This window comes from Canis lupus, chromosome 14 (genome assembly GCF_048164855.1).
Source record: "Canis lupus baileyi chromosome 14, mCanLup2.hap1, whole genome shotgun sequence".
Lineage (NCBI taxonomy): Eukaryota > Metazoa > Chordata > Mammalia > Carnivora > Canidae > Canis > Canis lupus.
The window spans coordinates 30,617,321-30,633,311 of NC_132851.1; the positions used below are offsets into that span (position 1 = coordinate 30,617,321).

The window sequence follows — 15,991 nt, forward strand, 5'->3', positions numbered from 1 at the left end:
GGTCCTCCAAGCCTCTGTCTTTGCTGCGATGTCAGATCCCTACACGTGCCTCCGAGGTCCTCCATATGTGGGCTTTCAAAAGTTAGCCACGCTCGGCCGTCATCGTCGTGGCGTGGGATGGGTGGGCCCACTTGGGCTTTCCCCCCAAGTGAGGGGCCAGGGGTTCGGGCCGAGTCATTAGTCCCACCTTCCCTGATGGTAGATTTCTCTTTGGGAAACTTCTGGGATCCTTCTCTGCCAAAGAGCCTTCGTTACTACCAACGTTATCCATTAGAGAAGGTCCCCTCAGATTAACCCACACCTGATGAATGGTGCTGTTTTCTCCATTCCAATCCAGACACCGGTCCCTTTGTACCAGCAGATTTCCTGTGTCCTCCTCAGCTTTGCAAACTAGAGGGTCCTCTGCAGGCCTCAAGAGTCATGACAACAGGGATTCCCCAGCTTGACATTTGCATAACTTTGAGGCTCTCTCAAGAGTCCTGGAGAGTAAAAAGAAATCTGTGTGTGATCAGAGAGGGAAGTGCCTGGCTGCTTCTCTCTCCAATTTCAAGTTCTTACCTTTCCAAGAGCCTTGTGATTCACAGGGAGTCAGAGCAAGGGCACTCAAGTGTCTTCCAATGGGGGAAAAAATAGGTTCTACTTAGATTGCAAATGGAAAGTGAATTTTCTTACCAGGAGGTAGGCACAGATCACAAAGGTGGGGCTCTGATGTCAGAGCAGACATCTCATCACTAACATGAGAAAGTGGAGCAGGAGATCCAGGCACAGGAACGAGGAACTATGGGGTCGGCACAGGGCCATTGGAAAGAGCAAGCCTGCTTGGCAATGGTCTGCACGGAGACTTGGCATTCACAGGGGTGTTGGGACTAATGCAGACTTGGAAAAAGTTAAGAGGGGCCTGAATTAATAAAGGTCACACCTGCACCCGTGGGTGTGCAGGAAAGGGTTGACTCAGCAGGGCCAGGGCATGTGAACCCTGCATCTGCCAAAGAAAAGTCTTAGCTCTTAAACAGCTCCCGGGAGCTAACCTCTGAACCCTTGGAATCTCCTGCCAGATAAAAGTGTCCATCCACCTGGGCTTTGGGCCACGCTGGACAGTCTAAGCTAACAATGTGATTTTTTATTTTTGAAAATTTTATTTATTTATTTGAGAGAGAGAGCAGGCATGAGCAGGGTGAGGAACAAAGGGAGAAGCAGACTCTCCTCTGAGCAGGGAGCCCAACCCCACATTGGGCTGGATCCCAGGACTTCAGGATCATGACCTGAGCTGAAGGCAGATGCTTAACCTACTGAGCCACCCAGGTGGCCCTAACAATGAGATTTATAGCGGGTGCTTTGGGTTACACTATGTTGCCTTGACCTCTCAAGAGCCTGGAGATTGAGTAATTGAGGTCAGCCATGTAGGCACCTCATGCCTACAGGCCGATCCCTAATTGAAATCCATGGCTCGGGGGATCCCTGGGTGGCTCAGCGGTTTAGCACCTGCCTTTGGCCCAGGACGAGGTTCTGGAGTCCCAGGATCGAGTCCCACGTCGGGCTCCCTGCATGGAGCCTGCTTCTCCCTCCGCCTGTGTCTCTGCCTCTCTCTCTCTCTCTTACGAATAAATGAAAAAAAAATCTTAAAAAAAAGAAATCCATGGCTTGGATGAGCCTTTCTGGTTGACAATATTCCTTATGGGTTGTCATATGTCATTACTGGAAGAAACCAGTGCTACCCATGCTGCTTCACTGGAGACCACAACTGGAAGCTGGTGCCTGGGCGCTCCTGGGCCCTGCCCTCTGCCCCTTTTATCTTTGTTGACTTTAATCTCTGTCCTTTTGCTGTAGGGAATGTGATTATAGGAGCTGTTCCGACTTCCATGAGGCCTATTAGTGAATCGCTGACCCTGAGAATGCACTTGGAGGCCCCCGAATACCATAGGATCCACAGATGAGGAATCAAGACAAGAACTTAACAACAAAAACCCCACTACTCTCTATACTTCTTCCAAGGGAAGATCTCCTCACCTTCTACTTAGAGGTGCTTGGGGGGTGATATGGGTCCTATAGTGAGCAAGTCTGATGAGTTGTACATAACTGAGGGTGAGTTAATGGTATAGAGAAATCCTAGGTGAATCTCTTCACAGCATGGGCTCACTTTTCCTTATCTATCTTGTTCTCTTCCTACAATCCCAAGTTTAAGTCGCTTTGGGTCAGGGTCTCGGTGCCTGGACTAGTTTCTTCTTGCTAGAGTGACACCCCTCACGCCATCTCTCCAGTCTCAGGATTGCTGCGAACATCATGGGGGTTTCTTGAGCATGGATTTAGGTTTCCGTGCAGCTTCTAACACTTTGGCCTTCCACCTTCCCAGGAGTCACAGGAGAGAGAGAAATGCTACTTCCAAAAAGAACCTCTTTCAGTTAATTGATGACCTAGCTGGAGCCTGGCAAATTTTGCAAAGTCAGCCAACTCGGGCCAGGGGCCAGGGTGAAGAGATGTCGTCCAATTTATCAATAGGTACCATCGCTTTTTCAAGGCCTCACACCGATTGGCAGATATTCTGGAGGCATTTTTGTTTTAAGGCTGGAAAGAAAAAAAGAAGAGGGAATTCAAGGGAGTGAGAAAGAAAGGAACGCTACAGGGACATAAATTCAGGTAGCACCAGCCATGGGCCAGGCTACTCTGGAGGACAGGGGTGTGGCCGAGCAGTGGCTGGGGACTCAGGAGTCTGTGTCAGAGAGGGGAAGGGTGTGGACAAGACCCCGTGCTGGTTAGAAGCCATGTGGAGAGGGAGGTAGCATTCAGTTCTCCACTCTCCGCCCAGTGATGGCTTCCCAGTCTCCCTGGTTTGCAAAAAGCTAATCTAACCTTGTTAATATGTTGTGCAGCAGATGTAATATATTGTTTGAGTCGAGACTGCAGTGTGGCAGGGACCGAGGAAGAGCTGTTTAAGTAGAGGTTGCTTGCAAGATTTCCTGCTCCCTCTGCCCATAACAGGCAAAGGAATTTCTTTGACTACTGAGCCCTCCACCCCCAAATGCTTGACTTTTATGCTGCAGAGTGAAGGTAATTTAAGTTCCATATAGTTCCACAAGTTTTAGAAAGTCAGAGTCCTTTGACTGGGAAGTCCAGGTAGATGGCCAGACCATTAGCTTGGGGACCAGTTAGGCCAGATCGGCCACTTTGTCTGCAGGAATGGGAGAAAAAACAAAGGTCACACCTGGCCTCTCTGGGAGTAAATGGGGGCTTTGATGCCATCAGGATAAGGAGAGGGGTACTGTATACCCTACTCCTAGCACCTCAGGCCGCCTTCTTTATCTTGGATTATTTGGGGGAGCTTGGCTGGCTCAGTCCATAGAGCACATGACTCTTGACCTCAGGGTTGTGAGTGTGAGCCCCATGTTGGGCATAGAGATTACTTAAAAGTAAAATCTTAAAAACAAAACAAGAACAAGCTTTTTTTTGGATTATTTGTGATCATTTTGCTTTGGTCAGGAATTTGAGCATTTCTATGGGATCTGTCTTTTGTTTGATTTTTCTTTGTTCATTTATATGTTTACCTTACATGGGAGTCAGGGAGGATTCAGAAACTTGCTGGAGCTCACACAGAAAGCAACACTGCTTGGTTGGACTGACTCCTGCTATTTTTCTTTTCTTTTTTCTTCTATGCCTAATTGCAAACATCAAACTGTTAGGTGAAGAGTAATCAGAAATACCTTCCACTTTTTTTTTTTTGTCTAGAATTAATGAGGACTGCATGAGCTGCATCTACTGTGATTGGCCCCCAACGAATGCAGGAACAACCACTGAGTTCTAGAACACTTTCATAGAAGGCATTTATGATTAAGTTACAACACGGTCAGGTGTTTACTTACTCTGGGAGTGAGGCATCTGTTTCACCCTCTGACAGATGTAGGTGGCATTCTTCAGAAACCAGGAGTAGTATTCAAGACAGTACCTAAAGATTCCAATTAGAGTGGAAAGCAGTCACCATCCCTTGTGGCTAAGGGAAGATTATCATCATTTAAAAAGTCAGAGTATGAGACGCTTGGGTGGCTCAGTGGTTGAGCATCTGCCATCGGCTCAGGGCGTGATCCTGGAGTCCTGGGATCGAGTCCCAAATCGGGATCCCTGCATGGAGCCTGCTTCTCCCTCTGCCTATGTCTCTGCCTCTCTCTCACTGTCTCTCTTATGAATAAATAAATAAAATCTTTAAAAAATAAAAAATAAGATAAATTAAAAAGTCAGAGTGGCCAACTCTTCACAGCAAGAACCCCCTCTCCATCTCTACAAGGTGTGGGAGGAGAGGCAGGGGATGAGGCTGAGCAGGGAAAGGCTTAGACCTTGGAGTGAGAAAGCTATATTTTTAGTTCTGGCATCATTCTTGAGTAGGGATGTATGACGTCAGGCTGAGCACTCACTTCTCTGGGCCTTAGATTTTTCATCTACACAAGAAAGGGTGATGCTAGAACCTACCCTCGCAGGTCATCACGAAGATTAAGTGAGCTAACGTGGACCAAGTTTCCAAACAGGGCCGGGCTCGTATGGTGCTCAGCAAATGGTGATGTTCATTTATTTGTTTGTTTGCGTGAGGTGGGGTGAGAAGAGCGCAGGGCTGTTACAGTTTACAAGGCCGCCAGTACTTGCAAAATAATATCCGGCTCTTGGCTGGGACTGCAGGGATGGCTTCGGAGGGCTTCAATGAAAGAGCACCAAGCACAATTTTAGGAAGAAGAGCTTTCTGAGTGGGCAGCTCACTGTGGGACTCTGGGAATTCACCGGATACGTGATGAGGTTGGGCCAAACATCTTCCCATTTCTCTCCCGTCTCCACCGCTCTGTGATTCTAGCATTCTCTGGGGAGCCACTAACCGCTCAAGTAAAGCTGGCTGTAAGGATTCCCCAGGCTCTATCACTCTCAATTTATAGGACACTGAGACATTAAGAAAACTAGGGCACAGAGATGGTCTGATTTGCCTGAAGACTCACTGTTCTCAAGCGGTGGTGCAGGATTTTTACCCACGTAATCCGCTTCATGCCCGAGCGCGCTTCCGTTCCAACCGGGCTATACTCATTTTGCAGAAGAACAAACTGAGGCTCAGAGAGATTACATGACCAGCCTACATAGCGTGTACACAGCAGAGCCTAAATTTAAACCCAGGTCTGCTTGGTTTCAACCCCCATCACCCGCCCCCCAATCATACAGCACAGTAAGCGACCTACTAGCTTTGAGGGTGCGGTTCTGCGGCCTAATCCCTAATCTCCCCTCAGCTAGCCTGAAGTGGGCCAGCTTGACAAGATTTTCTTCTAACAACCGCAAACAAAATGCTTAGAAAGCTTCCAAAACAAAGAGGATATCCTACTACCCTGGGGAATGGGTTCAATCTGTTCTGAATGAAGGAGGAAATGCACAGCCGGGAGGAGCAGCTGGAGCCTGAAGGGAAAAAGTCCAGACTTGTTTGCCAAGAGCTCGCCAGGTGCTTGAAGACAGCAAGGCTCCCCTGAAAAGGGACCTGTGCCAGGGCCACTGGCCGATCACCTTGGCTGCAGCCACCCTGCCTGTCCCGGTGGACCTGTGATGCTGCAGGCTGCATCTCCCTTGTCTGTCTTTGCACTTGCTGCTCCTTTAGCCTGGAGTGGCCTCTCCCAATGCCTGCCCTGGAAGCTTCTCTTCCTCCATCAAGCCCTATCAGTGGCCCTGGTACATACTTGGGATCTGCCACAGTGCTTGTCACACTGTTTTGTAATTTCTCTTTATGTGGCCAACTTCCCCAGTCAAACATGATTTTTTTGATCACAGAGGCTGTCCTATTCAACAAACACAGAGTCCAGCCAGCCTCCCACTCTATTAGTCCTAGCTGGGACTCAATGTTTAGTATGAAATTATAGAACAATTCACTATTAGGTTAAAATACAGGGATAAGCTCAGATTCATAGACGCTTCATCTCCCTAAATTTTCACTTAAACCTTTTTCTGGGAACTTCCTCCTTCCTCATTTATCCTTCCACTCAGCACTTGCAATACAGATTTTTTTAAATGTGATTTTTTTTTTCCCCCAAGGGGATATGAAGAATAGGTTCTGTCTCTGGGTATGGCTTGGTTCTGTCCCTCACCCTGTCGTATTTTAATTTGTATTTAGGATCATGAAATCCTTGGTTTCTGGGCCTGTTTCTGATTCACCTCTCAATTCCCAGGGCTTGGCATGGTGCGTCATGCATAAGTAGGAGAGACTCAACTCATGTTGTTGATTTGAAGAGCTGTTGGAAGTAGGCTCTGATGGTGAGATCCTGTGAGAAAGCATTGTTGCAAAAGTGTTCTCTTCCTTAGGATGAAGGGACAGCATGCATGGTGGGGAAATGCCTCCTCAATGCTCGCTAACAGCCTTGGGTCTGTGGACCTTGGTCAGGTCTCTCTCTGGGTGGAGGAAGAAGCATTGCTGATGGAAGAATCCAGAACAAGGATTTAATGGAAAGAAGCTTCAAACCCAGACTGGGGGCTCAGAGCTAGTGGATGATGGAGGTTTGAAAAGCCAAAGAGTAGGGGCGCCTGCCTGGTTGACTCAGTTGGTAGAGCACACAACTTTTAATCTCAGGGTTATGAGTTCAAGCCCACATTGGGTGTAGAGATTGCTTAAAAATAAAATCTCAAAAAGCTGAAGGATCGTGAGCGGACTTTGGAAGGAACGTTAAAGATCTTTGGGATTGGCCCCGGACCACTGGAGAAGACGTGTTCATCCATGTTTGTTTGGTTCTGGGTTTATAGCCAAGACTAAACCCCAGAAGAAAGGATAAAATGTCTGCACTCGAGGGTGAGAAAACCTCCACGCCTAGAACATCTAATATGAAGCACAGTCTGCCTTCTAAGTGTCTTTTTACAATCTTCTCATTAGGCCAGCAAATGACTGCTAGGGATTTAGAAGGAGCTGGGATTTCGATGGACATGTCCTCTGGTTGTTCTCTTCTGGCAAATCTCACCAGGAAGAGGCCAAGTCTACCAGCCAGGCTCAGTTTACACCAACTCGGCTCACCTCCACTCGACTAGATGTGTTTGCTGTGTCAGGCCTTGCACTGTGTTCCGGGGACCCAGAAATGAATGAGGTTCCATTCCTGGCTCTCAAGGAGGTGATGATCTAATAGGAGACTCACCAGAGAGTCTAATCTGTTGCCTGTCTGTTCCTGGCCGCCTGTGGCCTACAGAGCAGCCTCACAGCATATACAGCCTCTCAATACTGGCTGTGGGAAGGGACAACTGGCTCAGGTTACCTCACGGCCTCCGTCCTCGGGTCTCTCTTCCTGCTCATGCAGAGGCATTGCTGGAAAAAGCGGCACAGCTCCATCAGGCAAGGGTTGAGCTTCTGGATGGCCAGGGTGAGGGGAGCAGCTGTGATGGCCCCTTCCTCGAGGAGCAGCTGAGGACACCCTAGAAGAGGCAATCCCAGGCCACTGAAATCACCAAGGGTCGAGCAAGCATCTTCCCTCTGACAGGTACGATACTTGGTGAATAGAGTCTCGCCCCTGATCTCAGGTGGCTCTGGGACAGAGAGGTAGACAAGCGTTGCTTCGTCAGTGCCCAGGAAAGCTGCTGTGAGAAAACAAGAGGCAGGTGGAGAAAGGTGGGGTCCAGTTCCCAGAGGAAATCAGAGATGGTTTCACTGAGAGCAAATATTAAAAAAGAATCCAAAAACATTAAACAGAAGTGGATAAGGTGGAGGCATCTCCAGAGGAAGAGGTAGGGTATGTGAGGACCCAACCTCATGCAAGGGGATGGTTTACTGATAGGGAAATGGAGCATAATTTGATGGTACAGAGGGTGTGGGGTATGGTGTGTGTGTGTGTGTGTGTGTGTGTGTGTGTGCAGGCATATGTGTGAGCGTGTGCACACATGGGTATGTGCATTTTGCATGGGTATGCGGGCATATGTATGTACACGTGTGAGACTGGGTAATGTGTACGGGGTGTGTCACCTGACGACCACGGGGAGGATTAAAGGAGACAATTTATGCAAAGCAAACTGCAAAGTTCCTGCTATGGAATAAACAATAAATAATAGCTATGATTACTGATCTATTAAAAATGTATTGAGCAGAGCACCTGGGTGGCTCATTCGGTCAAATGTCAGACTCTTGATTTCCACTCAAGTCATGATCTCAGGGTCCTGGGATCAAGCCCCACATCGGGCTCCCTGCTCAGCGTGGAGCCTTCTTGGGATTCTCTCTCTCTCTCTGTCTCTCTCCCTCTGCCCCTCCCCTTTCCCCCATGTGCATGTTCGCTCGCTCTCTCTCTCTCAAGTAAATAATCTTTTTTAAGAAGAGGAAAAGAGGCTTCCTCTTACAGAGCTCACCCTTCAGTGATTTGAAGACTATATTAGGATATTGATAATAATCTTCCAAAAAAGAATTGCTAGTTACTATCAAGAAAGATGATCTAAAACCTGGAAGTAAGTTCTGGGGATTGTCTAGCAGACTCGGTGGGGGATTATCTGGTTATATAAGGGTACATGCCTTTGATTGATCTATTGAGTAGGTGATTTTACAACTCTGAAGACATTAGCTGATAGTAGTGTAAATGACTGTCGTCTGAGAGCAACACAAATAATTCTTTTCCATAAGCAATGTAAATGAATTATGCCTGGGCAAGGTGCAACTGTTTTTTTTTTTTTTTGTCTAGTGAGAAAAAAATAACTTATTGCAATACGATATCAATTAGTAAATTCCCTTCCAAATTCCTGGGACTATAAAAATCCCTATTCCTCACACTCTCCATTGAGCCAATTTTAATCAATTCATTAATTAATGGTCGAATAATATCTCTGACATGTGTTTGTTTCATATTTTTATGAGTCATGTTTTATGATTTGAAAGTTACAATTTAGCAGCTTTAGATTTATTTTTATATTTGCTTTTTAAAAATTTAATTCCAGTGTAGTTAACATACATACATATATAACATAACAAACTAATATTATTTTCAGGTGTATGATATAGTGATTCATCACTTTTATACATCACCCGGTGCTCATCAACATGCGTGCACACTCTTTATCCCTATCACTGTTTCGCCTCTGCCCCCAGCCCCCTCCCCTCTGGTGACCAGCGGTTTGTTCTCTATATTTAGGAGTACAGTATGCTTTTTGCTTTGTCTCTTTTCCCCGCTTTGTTTTGTTTCTTAAATTCCACATATGAATGAAATTATATGGTATTTGTCTTTCTCTTACTGACTTATTTCACTCAGCATTATACCCTCTAGCTCTATCCACTTTGTGGCAAATGACAAGATTTCATTCTTTTCCATGGCTGAGTAATATTCTGTTGTGTATATAGATAGACCACATCTTATTTATCCATTCATCTATCAGTTATATATGTATTAAAGTCGAGAGAGGGCTCATAATGTTAGGAAAAGATTTAGTAAAAAATGTAGGCAGGAAATGTATTTTGAATTTTATCTTGAGTCAATTAGAACAGTACACCCTCCAGAGCATTTATCAATTTTTTAAAGTATGCTATGGCTTTTTTTCTTTAACATGCATTGCACACCTGCTATGTATCAGCTACTTTCCTAAGTTCTTTACATACATCGTTTCATTTAATTCTCATAAAATATCTATTTTATAGAAGAGGATACAGAGAGCCTGAATGATCCTGTAGTTTGATCAGTTATATAGCAGGTAGTGGCTCTGGCAGGACCTGAGTCTGGAGCTCATAACCAGCACACTTTACTACTCAGAGCATCCTTGACATTTCTGAAGCTTGATTTCCATGCCTCTCTCCCCTTCCCAACCTCTCCCATGCTTCTTCATCTCTGGAAATGGCTCTTTGCTGCTCAGCTGTCCAAACTTGGTTGTGATGTTTGGTTATGTCTTGGGGGATCACTCCACCATCGTCACATTTCTTGATACCTGAATATCACTCAAGTCTCCCTATTGAGTCAAGTCTTCCTCAGCCCCCATCATCTCTGGCTGTGCTTAGTACAACACTCTCATATCCTCCTCTCTTTAGTCTCCACTTTGCAGCCAGAGAAGCCTTTCTGCACCACAAATATGACCATGTCACTCTGATTTGTCTCAGGAGAGGTCCACATTCCTTCTATGGCCCTGGGATAGCGCCCTGTCCCCTTGCCAGCCTCTGCTCCCTCACTCCTCATCACTTTCCTGTAGCATCAGAATTCCAGCCCCTGGAAAAACATCTGTCCTTTCCTGCCTCATGCCTTTGCATAAGCTGTGCCTCTACTTAGAATGCATACGTAGAGGCTACCTTGTTCTGGTGTTCTGGTTCTTTTCTTTTCTTTTCTTTTCTTTTCTTTTCTTTTCTTTTCTTTTCTTTTCTTTTCTTTCTTTTCTTTCTCTTTCTTTCTTTCTTTCTTTCTTTCTTTCTTTCTTTCTTTCTTTCTTTCTTTCTTTCTTTTCCCTAAAGATTTTATTATTTATTTATTTATTTATTTATTTATTTATTTATTTATTTATTTAAGACAGAGAGAGAAAGGAGGGACAGAGGGAGAGGGAGAAAGGATCTTAAGCAGACTCCACACTGAGTGCAGAGCCCAATGCAGGGCTCCATCCCACAACTGCAAGATTATGACCTGAGCTGGAAGCAAGAGTCAGATACTTAACTGACTGAGCCACCCAGGTGCCCCCAGATGCCACTTTCCTGATGAATGAAAACTTTTTGAGCAATCCCTCCAGATGGAGCTAATCTCTTCCTCTCTGGCTGCACATAGCATTTACTGCTTTTTCTCTTAAGAACTTAACCATGAAAGACTCCTAACTCTGGGAAATGAGCAAGGGGTAGTAGAAGGGGAGGTGGGCAGGGGGATAGGGTGACTGGGTGATGGGCACTGAGGGGGGGACTTGATGGGATGAGCACTGGGTGTTATACTGTATGTTGACAAATCGAACTCCAATAAAAATATACATATAAAAAACTTAATCAATTTCTTCCTCGAATTGCAATTATTTTATACAGATGGAGAATCTTGGGACAGATAACACAGAAGAGTGGAATGAGCTCAGGCTTGGAATTCGACAAATGTAGGCTCAAAATTTAGTTACTTTTTAGCTGTAGCATTCACTGAAATTGCTTAATGAAGATAACATTACCTATCTTGCAGAATTATTGCAAAGAAAGGGTAAAAATAGGCTTAGTACAGTGCATGGGAAACAGCAGAAGCTCAATAAATATTCACAGAGTGGATGAAGGAGTCAATCTCAAAAGACTTTGTGGCATGATTTCTTTGTGAATGGGAAGAATCAGTTACTGGAAATTGTCAAAACCCCTTTATTTTATACTTACATTTCTTATTGTATGGATGGATGAACAGAATGACAGAGATAGATAGATAGATAGATAGATAGATAGATAGATAGATAGATAATAGAGAGAGCTATATAAGTAGATACAGATACAGATAGTTTATATAGTCAACTTGCTTTCCAAAACTCAGTCTGACAACTGCCCCCATCTGCACCAACAGTGTGTTTCTTTAGAACCTCTGGGGGAAAATGGCTATAATTTCTTTTGGCAGTATAATCATGGCTTTGTGTCTGAAAGGCCCATTCACTGCAGGTTGGGAGTGGGGCTGGGGCAGATCTCCAGTGTATGAAAAAAGAGACTGTGTAGTCTCCAGGAATTTAATAATGCCCTGCTGACATATGCCTGGATAGTCCAGGAACATTCTGGAAACCGGCATGCAAAGGCACCCAGGAGTGGGAGGGGCCTGAGGGCTCCACCAGCTTTGAAGGGCTCACTTTGTATCAATTTCTGTCTTCTGGAGCAGAAAGGAAGAGAACGAGGCATCCAAAAATGGAAAAAACGCATCACGAAACCCAGAAACTGAAGCGCCGAGCCTCTGTGAGGAGTCTCAAAAACCCAACCATAAGCCCAAGACATGGTTTCCTCTACAATTCCATAGAAATTAAGGGTCAGGGATGGGAGAGGCAGGGTGTCCTTTCAAACACAACAAAAGTAGGGGCACCTGGGTGGCTCAGTTGGTTAAGCACCTGCCTTTGGCTCAGGTCATGATCCTGAGGTCTTGGGATCAGGTCATGATCTCAGGGTCCTGGGATCGAGCCCCAGGTCAGGCTCCCTGCTCAGCAGGGAATCTGCTTCTCCTTCTCCCTATGCCCCTCCCCTGCTTGTTCTCTCTCTCTCTCTCTTTCCCTCCAATAAATAAGTAAAATCTTTAAAAATAATAAGTAAAATGCAACAAAAGTAAGCAGCATCCAGTGAATGGGGGTTGAATTTGGGAGTCACCCATTCCTCCTTTCGCCGCCTTTGCTGACATCAGGCTCATGAAAAGAACAGCCTCTGTTTGCAAAGCGCACAGCGCCTCACTCAATAGGTGTTCACTCGATAAAAGTTGATTGGATTAAGTTATGCGGAGCTCTGTAGTTCCAAATCACTTCCACACACATTATCTTAATACAAAACCATGGGAAATAAAGACAGTTTTAGTGCCCACGATAATTGTTATTATTCTTGCTTCCTAGTCGAGGAAACTGAATTCCCGAAGCTGAGCGCTGGAGCCCGCCTCACCAGTAAATAGTAGAGCTAGGATTTAATCCCAGCACTCTGAATCTAAATTTATCTAGCAAACCTCTTTTTATTGCACTACACCACCTCCTTCCAAAAACACAAGGGCGACAGAGCAGCAGGCTGCCGGGACGTACTTGAGACGTGGTGGGGTCCTTGGACCAGGGCTGGCTCTTCTCCATGGGTAGGTGGCCATGCTTCAGGGAGGTCCCCTGCAAGGGGCAAGAGTGGCCGCACAACAGTCAGCATGATCTGACTTTGGGTGATGCAGACAACTAAGGAATAATAGCACCTTAAGGATAAAGCATTCTCAAAATCTAGAGGGAATTGTAGCCAAGAAGGAGGGAGTGCTTTATGCAAATCGCAGGGCAACTTAGCAACATGGCAAGGCTTGTAAATGAGTTCTCCTGCCTCTTTTGCTGCTAGAACTGATGAAGTATGATGCCCGGCTTGGTCAGCCTACTGGCTCCCTTGTTCCCACCACCCCTCACCACTGCGGAGCCCTACCCCAAAGCCATGTGGTACTGGGATTCCTTTCCCAGCCGCATGTTCTTACCTGTCTGTGGATATTTTGGAGCTGGTGCCTTGGTCGGACTCGGGGTCTGTGTGCCAGGGGTGGAGGATCCTGGGAGGAAGAGAAGGAGGGGAGAGCCCATGTTTTTTCTTGGGGTGCATGATGGAGAGAAGAAGCCCCATGCCACCAGTCCTGCCCTAGTCAACCAAAGGTGATGCCTTCATGCCCATCCTTGTAAATTGTCTGTCTTCTTCATGGTAGAGCATGGGCTCATCTCAGCAATTCTTTTCATCATGTTCGTAAAGTCCTGGCTTAAGGACCACTTCAGGATATGAACCTTTCTGTCAAGAACCTGGTCTCTGGCAAAAGTGGCAAAGCAGCCTCCTTGGAGGGGGTGAGGATGAGGGAGATAGGACGGGCCATTTCACTTGTGTGGTGAAATGGAAGCAAAGGGGGTGAGGCTGACCTGCACGAGAGCAGAGAGGATGGAGGTTGGGGGCAGAGGACATGTTCTCTGAGACGCAAACATAGTGGTTAGTGAGGAGAACAGGCCTTCCAGGCAGAGCAAAGAGCTTAAGCAAAGCCCCAGAGAAGTGAGTGGCAGTTTGTTTGCTATGACTGGATGGCTGGACTCTCCGGGATGATGTGGAGGGGTGAGGTGGGGGGGAAGCCAGCTGCTGGTTCCTTATGCTCCCCTGCTAGGCCATGGGTGTGGCAACATTGCATTAGATGCTGCTTCTGCTCCACGTGGGCCGCTGCATTGGTACCCAAGCTGGACAGCATCACACATGTGCAGACCACTATGGTCAGGGGGCCCACCTACATGGGGCAGTCTTGCCATTTTCTTAGAGGGGGTCAGCACAGGACTGTAAGCCCCCTGAACCCAGAAGGTGTCAGTTGATGCTTGCTGGCTGGGTGCCACAGAGCAGCTTTAATCACAACCCAAACACAGAGTTTAACTAAATGACTGTAGAAATTATAGAGGATTAGAGCTGAAAGGGACTTCGGGCAAAAGCAGACCCAGGCTCTCCTCTGGTGATGTCCTGCTGGCCACTGCCCTTTGTGAAGTGGGTCCCTAGGAGCCGGCCACCACGCTGTACTGGGGGTGCCATGGGACAGGTTGGTAGGAGTTGCCAGGGACTGAGTGGTTCCCAGGTGCCACATGCTGAGCTGAACGCCTTAGTGAAGCCACCTGATTCAATCCTCACAGCTGCTCCAAAAGTTAGCTATTCCCGCCCCCAGGTTTGAAGATGAAAAAACCAGGACTCAGAGAGATCAAGAGAAGGGTCTCAGGACAGACAGCAAAGGTGGAGTCGATTTCAACCCTGCTGTGATGGAATAAAGACCAGACAGTGTAGCCTTGGGGCTGTGCTGGCTGCTGATGTCCTGTTAGCCAAACCCAAATGTGTTAGCTTTTATTGTTCCTATGTGATCCTGTGAGGTGTTTCTCCCATCGATCGCAGTTACCAAAATTGCATCCCCAGATCTGTTGGTGCAATTGAGATTTTGAGTCTCAAGGCAATACTTCACATGTATACCTTCCATTTCTTAAAGAAATGCAGGTGGTCCTGCCAACTTTTCCTGAATGCCTGTTACGTTCCAGGTTCTTGAGGTGGGAGCATGGCCCACAGGCAGGAAGGTCAAATTAATGGACACGAAGCACAGACATGATGAGTCTTCTGATCTCCAGCTGTGGTGAGCTTGGAAGAAGGGCCACTGGCAACAGGTGCCAGAGGAAGTGATTTTAAAAATAAATACAGTAAAACTTTTTTGTTTGATTATAGGAGGATAAAAATATGGAAAATTCATGACAGTGGAGTGAAGAAAAATAAAAATCATATCAACTTCCCAGATATAGTCAAGGTTAATACATTGTGAATTTCTTTTTTCAGTCTTATTTTGGTTCACTTTCTATTTTCTGTGTATTATTTATTACACACATACGTAAACACATAGATACATGAAACTGAGATCACATTTGACAACTTTTTTCTTGTTTTTTGTAACTCAAGCTTTCCTGATAGCACATGATTACATATGAATGCACATATCATTTTATTTGTGTATGTAGTTAACGAGTATGCCACATTATATTGCATAAACATCGTGCATATGTAATTAATGAAATAACATTAATACCTACTGATCCTATGCCAAAAAGGCAGTTGAACTGGCTGGAGGGAACAGTATTGGCTCCTAATGGTCACTTGCTTCATGAGCAGTGAAAAAGAAATTTTTCTGGAAATTGGAAATTTCTAAATTCAACACATAAAACAGAGAGAGCAAGGGAGACCCTGCAAAGAGGGAGTTTCCATTCATTCATTCATTCATTCAAGGTGAAAGAAGAGGGTTGGAGTAAAGAAAAGGAAGAGAGAGTTTGCTTTATGATTGTTAATTATTGTGCTAACTTAGGTTTCATTACTTTCCTGTGCATTGTATTTCAAAAATTTAGAAAATGTTTTAAAAACAGTGCTAAATTTAGCTTAAAAATGGAGGAAATGAGAGTGAGCACCTCCTCTTACCTGAGGTTGGGCTGGCCTGGGAGGAGCTGCCCTGTGTGGCTGCTGTCCTAGAGGAAGGCCCAGAAAGGCTCCTTGTGGCCGTGGCCTCAGCAGGCGATGTCAGCGTGGAGGACAGCATTTCCCAGGGAGGCCCTCCGGGTGCCCAGAGCGTAGGCAATGTGGGAGTCCGTGCCTGACTGTCCGTTGTCGCCCATGGGGTCCTGGCCAACCTCCTGGTAGCTGATCATGAGACAGTAACAGGCCACTTACATTCTTGACCGATTTGATTCAGACATAAAATAACCAAAACACTGAAATGCTACCAAAGGGGAAATGCAACGTGCATGCATAAAACAGGTAGCTCAGGGATTTAAGCTCTACCTTGAACTGGAATAAATAGAACAAAGTAAACTTTATTTTCCTAACTACCAATTAAGAAAGGAATCTCTAAATTCCTTGGATATCCGATCA

The 15,991-nt window shown here is 45.9% G+C and overlaps 1 protein-coding gene across 1 annotated transcript in view; it reads right to left on the reverse strand.

The window, feature by feature from the left end:
- Nucleotides 1-2,032: 2,032 nt before the first annotated feature.
- HHLA1 (HHLA1 neighbor of OC90) overlaps nucleotides 2,033-15,991 on the reverse strand; it is a 34,170-nt gene continuing 20,211 nt past the window's right edge. The window contains exons 11-15 of the mRNA XM_072775698.1: nucleotides 13,062-13,130; nucleotides 12,643-12,717; nucleotides 7,242-7,398; nucleotides 3,855-3,937; nucleotides 2,033-2,562 (exon numbers count right to left, since the gene is read on the reverse strand). Coding sequence (XP_072631799.1) covers nucleotides 2,519-2,562; nucleotides 3,855-3,937; nucleotides 7,242-7,398; nucleotides 12,643-12,717; nucleotides 13,062-13,130 — 428 coding nt within the window. The 3' untranslated portion in view covers nucleotides 2,033-2,518. The remainder of the gene's footprint in view (nucleotides 2,563-3,854; nucleotides 3,938-7,241; nucleotides 7,399-12,642; nucleotides 12,718-13,061; nucleotides 13,131-15,991) is intronic.